General features: G+C 35.0%; 1 protein-coding gene across 8 annotated transcripts in view; it reads left to right on the forward strand.

Annotated features, from left to right (window-relative positions):
• EPHA5 (EPH receptor A5) overlaps window positions 1–13150 on the forward strand; it is a 327662-nt gene that overhangs the window by 291623 nt on the left and 22889 nt on the right. For all 8 annotated transcript variants that reach the window (XM_070395748.1, XM_070395765.1, XM_070395757.1 and 5 more), the window contains 3 exons: window positions 3682–3743; window positions 5217–5426; window positions 8248–8397. In XM_070395748.1, coding sequence (XP_070251849.1) covers window positions 3682–3743; window positions 5217–5426; window positions 8248–8397 — 422 coding nt within the window. The remainder of the gene's footprint in view (window positions 1–3681; window positions 3744–5216; window positions 5427–8247; window positions 8398–13150) is intronic.

Here is a 13150-nt window from a genome sequence, read left to right on the forward strand (position 1 = left end):
AGCATTCACTTTAATTGCTTTCCCCTTATTTTTCTGAAATACGAGAGGTGTTTTAGGTCCCTATCATATTTCTCAAATAACATTTTTGTTATTGACATTACAACCTACAGTGCCATAAATAATTAATCTGACTTTTAAAACTAGGTGATGCTATCTATAAAATCTTACAGGATGAATACCAGGTGCCCATCTCCCTAAAAAGTAAGCATTTTTTCTTTCCAAATGTATATTATTAAATGTCCATGGGTTTTCTGATCAGTTCATTCTCTTTAGAGTATAAAGTCTTTCTTCTAAGCTCAGTAAATTTGGGTTGAATTGAAAGAACAAATTTACCCCAAAGAGATATTTTTACATGGGAATTCTATCCAATCCCTGTTCATTAGACCTTGGATGAGCAGTACCATTACTGTAAGAAGAGAGTCTATAAAATTAGAGGGTAGGCAGAAAAAAATATATAGACAAAGAGAGAAGGAACAAAGTTTTATAAGTAGAACTAACTATAGGGAACGTGGCAGAGACATAAAGAACTTGCGGTAGAGTAAATAATAATAGACGTAAATTAAGATTTTGCTTTGATGGATAAGGCATTTGCTTTTGTGGTAGGAGCTGAGAGGTGCCAGTGAAGCAAAGCTAGTCCTGGATATCTGCTGGAGTTCAGTTCTTCCCATTCTTTACAGTAAGATAACTCCCTCAATGAATTTCTGTAAGTGAAAGAAGAAATCAGGCAGAGTCAGAGGGATTCCTGGAATCACAGGCTGACTCCAGAAAGCGTGGGCCTCCTTCTGATTTGACCAGGGCTACTGTTTGCAGCAAGTGCAATGCCCTTTGGCTCTATTAGCTGTACATTTTTTAAAAAATGTGGTTAATCCTCACTTGAGGATATTTTTTCATTGATTTTTAGAGAGAGTGGAAAGGAGGGACGGGGAGAGAGAGAGAGAGAGAGAGAGAGAGGGAGAGAGAGAGAGAGAGAGAGAGAGAGAGAGAGAGAGAGAACATTGATGTGAAAGAGAGATTGGATGCCTCCCACACCTTGTCCAGGGCAGGGAATGAACCTGCAACCCAGGTGAATCCCCTTGACAGGGAATGGAATCCTCCATCCTCAGTTCCCTGGCTAATACTCTAACCACAGAGAAACATCCAGGGATATTAACTATAAATTTATTGAAATACTCGAATTGTGCTTGATTAAAAGCTGGTGACTGGACCCCCAGGTGTCCCTACTATCTGCCTGCTCAGCTCCATCCCTGGGTACTTCTGACTTCCTGAAATGGGGCAAATAAAAGGGTGATGTCTGGTACAACAGGACATTCCAGGACATTCTAGCATATGGCATGTGTAACTTCTGTCACATAGGTAACTGTGCCAAAGCAATTATCAAATATGTTGGCTATTCCCCTTGGGGAATATATGTTAATTCTGGACTTTTGAAAGAAAAGGGACTTCAACATTAACAAAAGACTGAAATGGGCTCTGATAAGTAAGAAAGGGACTTAAAAGGACCCAAAGCAGAATTTTTGTCTATCTAAGAGTTTGCGTGAAGTCCATTAAGACGGGTGTGACAATATCATTAAAATAAAGTTAAATTGGAAGCATTACTCTATTCCTGAACTTAGATTACATATATACTAAGAAAAAAACCCATTTATAATCTTTTCTACTCTTGTGCTGTCAAAACCATTGACAAATGCAATATGAATCTTTTCTTAAAAAAAAAAAAAACACACACAAAGATACTGTATTTCCAGTCAGTTTTAAAATCAGTTTTCCCCAACTCATTCCCTGTCACTTCCTGATTTACAAAGAAAAAATCCAGAGCTCTTCAAAAAAATCAAATATATGGCTCTATTTGAACTTGATGGGTTCTTTCATGACAAGATCCCTTGGCACATGCCGCCTCTTCTTCCTGGAATATCCATCACCTTTTATTACACCAGTGACCCTTTCAGTCTTCAAAGTTCATATAGAATGTCATCTTCAATGCATATTCTCTGCATATATGATGTTTCACCTAATGTAGGCATCTACAATTTTATGCCAAATGACTTATTTTAGATGAACTTATTTTTATAACTTTTCTAAACCTTAAAAAGGGAGGAGATAGATGTGTCTGCCATTGTAATATACTTGTCACATTCCATGAAAAGAATATTGCTCCTAAAATATTTTAAAAGAAGATAATTGCCTGAATGAGGAACAAGACCGATCTACCCCAGTGTTCTAAACAGTGAGTTTTAAGTGACTTTGGAGTGAAAAATCCTTTTGCTTCCTAGTCATTCCTTATTTGTAGGTCATTGTGTTGCTGTCTACATCTCCTTACACTTCTGGATGACAGTGAATGAAAAAGCATGCAATTTCTAATTCTGTGACTTGAATTAATCACTTCTCAAGTAAAGTACAGATGTCCTTCTGGAGAATGCCATTAAGTTAATTATAATGCACTTCATGATTGCATAGGCCTTGTTTTCCCTTCATAATGCATAAAAGTTAATAGATGTATATGATAGTAATTTTCCTGTCATAAAGTCTCCTTTTACTAATCTCAAAATAGTTTAAATTAACACTTAAAATTTATGTAGTATACTTTTATTGAAGAGTAAAGGGGCCTGTTCTAAAATAGAATGAGGTTATTGAGAAGTGATAAAACTAACAACCGTATTTTAAGTATTTTCTCCTTTAACAAGGATTTTTTATCTTGTATTTTTCTCTTGTATCACAGACATATTATAAGCAAAATACCATCATTTCATGGGGGATAAAATATGATTTATTCTCCTAGCCAACTAACATATAGCAAGGAGGCTAACCCACAGATTTGATTAATTTTATAAAATAATAATACACAGCAAATTCTAAGTTGTAGGTGCTATTTTAAGTTCCTTGGAAAATTATTTGACTTGCATACTAACAAAAACCCTATGAGCAGGTGCCATTAATATACTAATTTTACTGATGAGAAAACTGAAACACAGAGATAGTAATTGATATGCCCAAGATCACATAATAGTGATTGATATGGGTTCAGAGCCCAGCAGTGTCTGCCCAGTGTCTGCCCAGCTAATCTCAAGGCTGTGCTTCTGTATCAGATATAAAAGGACCCCTACCATCAGAAATGATGACTGCAAGAAAAGTTTCTGGATAGCAAGAGGAATTAGAACAGCATTTTGAAGAATAAAAATCTTTGGATTGATAGAGATTATAAGTGTGTGACAGAGAGGGGAAAGGGAGGCAGCCATAAGGTAACCAGTTACAAGAACATGGAAATAAAAATACAACATATATTCAAGGGATCATAAAGCAGCAGCTATACTGGATCAGATATTTTATTGAGAATTTGAAAAAGATGAATATGTTCACAATGCTTTGCTGGATATTAACTTTTGGTACATTATATAATTACATCTATTAAATTATATTTATTAATCAACTCATTGTCTACATAAATTGATTTTTATATTGACAGTTAACTATATCAATCTGTTATTATTCTTGTGATACTTTCTTCTCACTGACGCCACCATTTTACTAAGATATCACAGTGTCAGGAATTTACTTGCTACACAGCGGACTTTAACAAAAATAACTGTATGTACTTTGGACACTAATAAAAACTTCCAGGTAAGCTTTTATTAGATAAGAATACTAAATAGAGAAACAGCAGCTCATCCATTGTTTCCTTTTCAGGTAAACCAGTGATGATAGTGACAGAGTATATGGAAAATGGCTCTTTAGATACATTTTTAAAGGTAAGATTTGAGGCATATTTAATTATTCAGTGTTATTTATATATTGATAATGACATTGAAGTTAAAATTGAGCTACTTTAAAGCTGAATTTTAAAATAGATGGAAATACCTGGAGTCAGAATAATTACACTCCAAAAAATTAACTTTGGTTTGAATTTTTTTTCTTTACAGAAAACTTATACAAATTCAAATGATGTGTGTCTACAGTTTTATATAGTTATATGTTACTTTGTCTGAAAAAGAAATGAAAGAAAGGGGAAAGGAAGGAAGGAAAAAAGGAAGAAAAGAGATGAAAGGAAGAAAGAAGGAAGGAAGGAAGGAAGGAAGGAAGGAAGGAAGGAAGGAAGGGAGGGCGGGAGGAAGTAGGGAGGAAGGAAAGGAAAAAAAACAGAAAGTAAACAAAGAAGCTTGTACAAATATCTAACTTTCTCAAAGTACATATTATCAGGCAGAGCTAGGAAAAACTGTCTCGAAGCTCCATGCTCATTATCTACAGTAAGGGTTAAATAGACTTATAACCCATCTGGGGCCAGCCTCGGCTTGTGCCCTTGGAGTCCTCATGTGGTAATAGATGATATTGATCCTATATTGTTCAGTCTGTGAGTCTCAGAAAAAAAAATATGTTTTTAATGTGTAAGTTCTTCAAATTTTAAATGATGTAACACATCTGCAGGCCTGCTTAAATCTGTGGGCTGGCAGTTTTTCATTTTCCTTAACGATTATTGCTATGGATTAGGAAAGGTGATGGGAAATGGCATTAATGACAATTATAAGAGGGGTCCGAGCATTGAATGTGACATCAGCCCACTGACAAGGCGGCTGCTGTCATATTCCCTTCCGTTCTCCAGATTCTGTTGCCAAATTTCTTATACATGTCTTCTAGTTCCCTAGTCTCGTAAAGTCACATCATCTTCTTCCTTTTTTAAAATAATCATTAGGTGAGCCTTTTTCTGTGTGTGTGCAGTAAATTGAGTGTCCCTTAAAAAAACTGCAAGCTTCCAAGAAATGCGAATATCTTTTGGGTCATTCCTCAGCCATCCCCCTCCCATCTGCTGCTGAAGAATCTCCCTCCATCTCCTCTGGCCATGTCTTCTTTACAACAATATGCCTATCAAGCTAGCTTCCTCTAAAGCACCTCAAAAATGTGCAGTGTTAACCCTAGACAAGCACCAGGCTGCAGTAACGAACACACTCCTCTGATGACTGAGAGTAAAAGAATTGCAATTCAGAGAAGGGCAATCAAATGGGATTTTCCATAAGGGCTTTCAAAACCCTGATCTGCTTTGATCAAGGAAAGAAGTGATAAATATTACCAACTTAACTATATATTTCCCAACTTTTTTTGTTCTTCTTCAAGTAGAAAATGCATATGAATTTGGGGGTGGTATTAATTTGAGATTGAATGAAAACCCTTTCATATTCCCCCCCAGTGATTGGTGTTGCAGGACTAATATTGCTACATGGTCTTTACAGAAAACCGATGGGCAATTCACTGTGATTCAGCTGGTTGGCATGCTGAGAGGCATCGCTGCTGGAATGAAGTACCTTTCCGACATGGGCTACGTGCATAGAGACCTCGCTGCTAGAAACATCTTAATCAACAGTAACCTTGTGTGCAAAGTGTCTGACTTTGGACTTTCCAGGGTACTGGAAGATGATCCTGAGGCAGCCTACACCACAAGGGTAAGTTCTAACAGAATGCATTTCTGACTCCCTAGACTAGAGGCATTTAATATTTAAAGATTTTAAAGGAAATAGCAAAAAGGGCATTTCTCCAAATAGGAAGAGAGAGAAAAGGAGGGGGTGGGGGAATAAAGAAATCCAGATGATGCTCCTTGTTAGAGATCAGAAAATTCATATATTAAACTCAGATAAAAAAGTATTTACCTAATAAGCGCAATAATTTATTTTTTTCCTACTGATACTGAAAATAAAAAAAGTTCAAATTTAGATCGTATACAACTATGTAAAAATCATATAATGTTTTAAATATAAAAAATAAAGAATATCCTATATTAAAAACAATAAATATGTTATCTATACATGTTCAATAAATATGAATATATACATGTATAGCATTATGGGGTAGCTTAAACTCTGCACTATCTTCTTTTGTAAAACAAATGCAGAAATATCTAAACTTATGTTTTAAGGACTCACATGGTATCGAATAAAAGAGCTATTCCTTCAAAAACTTTTGATTTACTAAAATTATGTCTGATTTCTTTTTTATATACAATGTAAACTGTTAAGCCCGTGTCTTTGGAAAATTGGTCACGAAATTATTCTAATTAGCATAAATCAACACCCTTTTCCAGCAATGTAATTGGTTCCTGAATTGATACGTTATATAATTAATAAGTCTTTCTGTGTAATACTGTGAGTACAATGAAATTTTGGGGGCAATCTATGTATTGCACTTCTTCAGTTATATCCCTTTTGATAAGCTACATTTGTTTAATTCTAAATCTTTACAATGTCCTCAAGTTCAAGATTTAAGCTTCTTGTGAAGACAGGAATTTACCAGTGCATCTTTTTCACACTACAATTTTGTTAACTTTGGTTTCCATACAAAGGAACACTTTTGTCATCTCTTATTTTTATGATAGATGTGTTACACATTTTCTTATTTAAGTCACCTTTTTAAATATCACTTCTACTCATAGCCTAACAATAAATCTAGTCATATATTATAAGGCTTTCTTTTTTATTGTTGTTTTATGAATCAGATCCTTAGAGACTGTATTATGATGAAGATCACATGCAAATTATATAAGTAAATGGAGTCTTATAATATGGTCAGCTTGACAAATCAATAAATTAATTGCTGGGATATCACTTCCTCTTTTTCTAGACTTAATTATCTTTGTCATTATTTGCATTAAATGAAACCTCATTCAAGAATCCTCTTGGAATTAGCGTTAAACTTAATAAATTTGGCCTAAACAAGATTGAGGTTGTAGGAAAATCCATTCCCAGTATGACTGCTTGATGACTTAGTTAAATTCATAGAGTAGATTGTCAACGTGTGTCAATGTGTCATGCTGGGGGAAAGGGAGGGTGAGGGAGAGCAGATAACCTGAGACCTCAAGAATTATTCCTACGAAATGGGTCATATAGGCTGCTTGTGGAAAATGCATATACTGAGAGATACAGAGATAAAGGAACACCAGATAATATTGATGACAAATGTGATGGTCAGAGGATCAAGAGAAAAATTCTAGGCTGAAGTTTAAAGAAATCCACAAACTGTAATTTTAAGAGGTATAATAATAATATGTTATGGAATGTCACAAAACAAATTGCCAGAGCTAATTGTGTGACCATACCTATGGATATTTAACTAACAAAAGTATGTTTCGGGAAAGTCTTCTTAAAGTGGTGTTACCATATTTCCAAGGAGAAAATAACTCATACTTATTTTGAATAATTCAAATTAACTGCAACTCAGCAGTTTCAAGCATTACATAATATTATTATTTTCTCATATGTCTTGAAACTTTGGTTCATAAAGCAGTTTAAGTTCCATTTTTCTGGTATTTGAAATATATTATTCCCTTCTTGCAAAATGGGAAGGCATATGCTAGTCATTTTATGAGAAAATATCCAAAACCTCTCTCTCTCTCTCTCTCTCTCTTTCTCTCTCTCTTTCTCTCTCTTTCAATCCACCATATTGGTTGATTGATTGATTTTTGCTTATAAATAAAATGTGTGCTTGCTTGGGGTTGTCTCCTTTTAAAACTATGAGAAAAAATGTTCACCCTTAAAGGGGAAGGTTAAATGTTTATTTTGTGAACAAAGAGAAAACCTACCAAAGCATTTTTTGCCACGTTAAAAGAATCCCATACATAATAATGTAAGTTTTTCCCCATCATCTAATTTTAATAATTTTTAAAATGGTTGAATTAAATAAAAAACCTACTTCTTAGGTTAAAACGAAAAAACCTATCCAAACAAATAAAAATATGCAAACAGAAAATGAAAGAAATCAAATCTAAAAGAAATTGCATAATATTAGGAAAAAGTATAACTAAGCTTTTAATATATCTGATTTTCATGCTTGTCTTATTAGCTGTTAAACTTCTCTGTCTTGCATTCAGCAACTGAGATGCTCCACTTACAATTCTCATATTAAAGTAGATAAAAAGCACCCAGGAATCTGAGTCTTTTTTTACTCAGGTTGAAAATCATGAAAGTCACCTTATTGATTTGCTTGACTGCTTGCTTTCCCCACTGAGAGCTCCCATTCTGGTACTTTAATTGAGATGTGGGTCCTGTGTGCTCCAGGAGTCAAACAGAATTTAAACCAGAAACCTTCCAGACAACCAATTAGCAGTCAGTCTACAAGTGCTTATGGACCGATATGTGAAAAGAGACTGCATGATGTCAAACAGATTCACTTAAAAATGCTACATCTCTTTCTAGATCTTTCCAGTGAAACAGCAATATCCCTAGGTACATTTGAAGTGTATGAGAATTTTTTAAAATTCTTTTTTAATTGCAGGGAGGCAAAATTCCAATAAGATGGACTGCCCCAGAAGCTATAGCTTTCAGAAAGTTTACCTCTGCTAGTGATGTCTGGAGCTATGGAATCGTGATGTGGGAGGTTGTGTCTTATGGAGAGAGACCCTACTGGGAGATGACCAATCAAGATGTAAGTATGCAGCTATCCTCACTCAAGTTTGAGATGAAATGCTTAGCTCTCTGTGTCAGGAGACTTATAATAGTTTTCATTTCTGAACATGGCAGTTGCTTTAAAAAAAAGAAATACTTTGCTTACCCTCTGATCTACTTTGTTGTTAAAATATCCTTTACACAGAAGCTCAAAATGAGTTAGCACAAAGGAAAGTAAGTCACTATTATATAAAAGCTCAGTCCCTTGCCAGTTTTAGCTGTATTGTGGTGCTATTCCTCTCACTTAATGTCAGTATCATTTTCAAAGATAAAGAAAGAGCCATCAAAGAATGAGTACTGACAGGCAAGGTTTTATGATTTGCATTTGATGGAGGCAGCTAATACTCTAGTGCAAAAGGATGAATGATATTGACTTCATTCTGGATGCGCTTAGAGGATAAAAAAGGAACAATCTATGTTTTTTAAATTAAAACATGTAGTAAGAGTTGTATTGTCTATTTAATTTAGGGGGAATATAGGTTTTCTCCACATGGAAAAAAATAATTCATGCTTAGAATTATAGAATCCTAAAATTAGAGGAACCATGAAAAAATCTTCAAGTTCAGAATGCTTATTACATGATACCTCACACATGACTTTTTTAGTCTTTGCTTTTATAATTTTTCATTGTTACTATTCTATACAGCCCTTTCCATTTTGGATCACCTTTACATTTTATGTATTTCCTGTCTAATAACAATAACAATTATAAAAGCAGCTAACATTTTTGAGGCATTACTATGGGCCATATACTGCCTTAAGTGCTTTACCAACTAATATCGTATTACTTGTTTATAAAACCAGTGTATTGAAGTCTTACCTCAATAGCATTCTTTAAAACATTCTTCTGTAATTATTTCTTTCATCCGTACTCTATAAACTCTCCCTCTCTTATGCCTTCTGGGGTTATTAGTCAGGAACTATCTTTCAAGCCTAATTTTGTTGAAGCAACAGTCTTATGCCAGTGATTAAGACCCACTTTCAGATATAAAAATTCAAGTCCAGTCTAAATGAAAGTCAATACCATATCCATTTCGAAGTGTTTTCCAGCGTGTCCCTCGGTACCTAGATTGTAAAGGAAGAATGGTCAGATTTTTGCTCTTCCTCCTCCTCTGCCAAAGCCTGTGTCTGGACTTTTCAGGATCTTCCTAGGTAGAGAGGTAGACGGGAAGGGGCGATGATGTTTCTCCAATGTTGGGCTGTTGATGCCTCCTGCTCGGCAGTAACCAGACATTGTCCTCTGTTGAGATTCATGTCTGAGCTCTTCCAAAGGCCCTTGAGGAGGACCTCCTCTCTGCAAGGTGTTAGAGAGGAGGGACTGAGCTCCTCGATCCTCTCACTTGCACCAGCTCCACACTCCACAGTCTTTCACTGCACCATGCACATGTCTACTAAACCTGATGAATGTTGGATTCTCGACCAGTGCTTCCTGTTTTGGATACTACTGCAGGCTTTTTCAGCCAGGCTGCCTTCTTCCAATTTCCTCAGGTGAGAAGCTAAGGTCACACTTCAGCTTTCCCAAGGATTACAGTTGACCTTTTAACAATGCAGGCCTAAGGGGCCAAACCCCACAAAGTTAAAAATCTGCATAGAACTTTTGACTGCTCCAAAACAACTCCCAGCCTACCAGTTGACTGGAATTCAATAACATAAACAGTCAATTAACACCTATTTTGCATGTTATAGGTATTATGTGCTGTAGGCTTATAATAAAATAAGCTACAATAAAGAAAATGTTATTAAGAAACTCATAAGGAAGAGAGTATACAATGACAGTATTTATTGAGGAAAATTTGCATGTAAGTGGACTCATGCAATTCAAGCCCGTGTCATTCAAGGGTCAACTGTATTGCATAGCATTCTTCTCTGATAGCAATAGTAAACTGGGCTGATGGATTCCTGCCTCTTGATAAGTATACAAGACATCTAAAATTGCTTCTGCAGTCATCGAAAATTGCTACAATCGTTTTTGTTTTTTTGTTTTTTTCCTGCTACACTCACTTGATTTAAGGGCGGACTGCTGACATTTATTTCTCTAAGTTTTGGAGAACACAGTACGAGTATCTACTGTGCTCAACTTTCTGATATTAAGGCCAGGACTATGATAAAAGTATCATTGAACTCTCAGTATATATTTAACAAACCAAGAGAGGTATTATTAGTCATGTTTTGCAGTCAAGGAACTAAGACTTAGAGAGACTAAATGACTTTCTTAAGGTCAAAAATAATAATAAATGTTATACCATAAACTGAACTTGGTTCTCCAAATTTTATGTACCTAACCATCACTCTGTCTCCAATTAAATCAATGTCTACTTCCTCTCTTTCATTTCCAACCAGCGATCCTAGATCACCCTTCAATTGAATATAACATATTCAATTCAATATTTAATAATTATTCTGGATTTATCTAGTCTAAACAACGGTTAGATCTATTTGCTACTTTCTGTTTTCCAGATAAATGCCAAATTCTAACTTGAGCTACAGAGAACTTTGTTGTTTTGCTTCTATCTTCTTTCAAGGCTCATTTTAATGCCATTGTTTTGTTTAAATGCTGTGAAAGTATTTTATTCTGTCTGCCAACAAGCTTGGTCCTTTCACTAAAGGAAAACATTTGTCTCTTATTTGTTTATTAGTAATGTCTCACAATTCTGATATTTTTAATTCCAATTGTGTCACTCAGAATTATTTGTACTTCCCTACTAGTTGCATAATATTTATGTCACCCACATTATTGACAATTATACCTGAGATAGTTGTATCTGTCACAAATAAAATTACAGACCAAAGTAAAACAAGATGCTAGGTGAATGCTCATAAGTTTTTGCTGATTTTAACTGGGCTTGTTCAAGTTCCTTGAAGTTGGCTGGTATATACTTGCAATTCACAGGGACTTCATCTTCCGCTGAAGACCAGCAGGCGAGACTAGATGTGAGCTAATTTGTCAAATGACTGAAGGGCAAAAATGAGCCCATTTGCTCTTCAGCCTAAAACATATCTGCTAAAATCCCATTGGCCAATCCCATAATCAAAGTATGGTACATTACACTGTTCACTGTGAATAGACAATATAAAGTTACATGGAGAAGGACATAAAAACAAGGAGGTGTGAAGGATTTGGGACATATTTTTTTCCAGATTTCAGCCATTTGAGAGTCTTGACACTTTTCCAGATAATCTGATTTCAAATGATTAAAAAAACAACAACAAGGAAATGCTGATGTAATAGTTTCAGGAAGTTATAGAAATAAAAACTAATATTTTGACTCTGGCTGGGTTTTCTGAGCACCTAAATAAGGTTTACAGAAAAATGATTTTACAGTCACAGATCTTTCTAAAATGCCTGCCTTTGAAAGAGTTCCCAATACATGCTCTGTATTTCCTCAGCAAGTTCACGATCCATAGTGGCATTTAGTTTTTAGATATAGCACTGAGTTTTATATGCCTCAATTTCTATCTAAATGTGCGTCTGGGCAACATGACAGATCTACTCTATTTGAAAATCGTGATTACTTAATATCTCTTTGGGGGAAAAATACCAGAGAACAAAGTAGAAGTACTGATTTGGCAGTTTTGAATGATATATTCCATAATCTCTACACTCCAGATACTATCTGATTCAGAAAGGGCTTTGCCACCATGAAAATGTTACATTACCCAGACATGGAGAATCATCTACATCCATCAAAGAAGACCTCTGGCTGTGTCAGAGGGAGAGGGGAATGCTGCAGTGGGTTTCTTTTGATTTAGGATTGCCTCTGTCATCACAGAGAAAAATCATAGCGATGCATAATAAAAATAAACCAGAATGGCTAGGATGATTTAGGTAAATACCAGACCATGAACTCTCATTCAAGCTTGGGAAGTAAGATAATATCCTGTAGTCAGTAGAAGCTTCTTTATTGATCACAAACATTTTAAATGTCAACATTTTTCAGAACTTCAAACAAAAGCCAAAATAAAAAGAGATTTCATTGCATTGCATTTTTATATTCAGTGACAGTTTTGCTCTCTTGTGTATTTATTGTAAAATATATGACTATATAGATTATATTAAGCACATAGATTACAAAAAGCTTTAATAACTCATTAAGTTATATGTTTTTCAATCTCCTCATGTTAGAATTACATGTGCCTTTTTTGAGGGGAGAGGTAGTTTTCTATAACTATTCCTGTTGGCTCCCATCTTACCTATAAGGCAGCAAGAATATTTGCCTCCAAAAGAATATCAACCCACTTTGTATGGGCTATGCCTCTCTTCTTTCTCTTCTTTGTTTACATTTTCAGTGCTACAAAGGAGGTAAATACAGGTGTATAGATATGCTTATATAAATATATGTGATTCTACTTATATTGTTGGAATAGTTTATGGTAAAGCAAATAGAATATTTTATGGTAACACACAGCATGTTACAATTAGCTAAAGTATGAGGACTTAGGTTCTCATCCAAATACTGTACATTTCCAAGATTTGACAGTGAAAAAAGTATTAAACTTCTTAGCCTCAGTATAATAATGTCTATATAATAATGAGTGTGTTTGACCAACAAAACATGGTCTTCTAAGGTAACATTGGTCCTCTAAGGATAATGCTGCCCTTGGATGCAAGCAATTATTTTAGGAACTGGTAACCACATAAAAATTCTGACTCCTTTGGAAAAAGTGATACATATTAGTAAATAACAATCTAAAGTCCAAAATTTCTGTACCTTGCTATTTAAAAACAGTAACAA

Source organism: Myotis yumanensis, unplaced genomic scaffold (assembly GCF_028538775.1).
Source record: "Myotis yumanensis isolate MYYU_CA2020_CCGP unplaced genomic scaffold, mMyoYum1.0.hap1 SCAF_1, whole genome shotgun sequence".
NCBI classification, from domain to species: Eukaryota; Metazoa; Chordata; class Mammalia; order Chiroptera; family Vespertilionidae; genus Myotis; species Myotis yumanensis.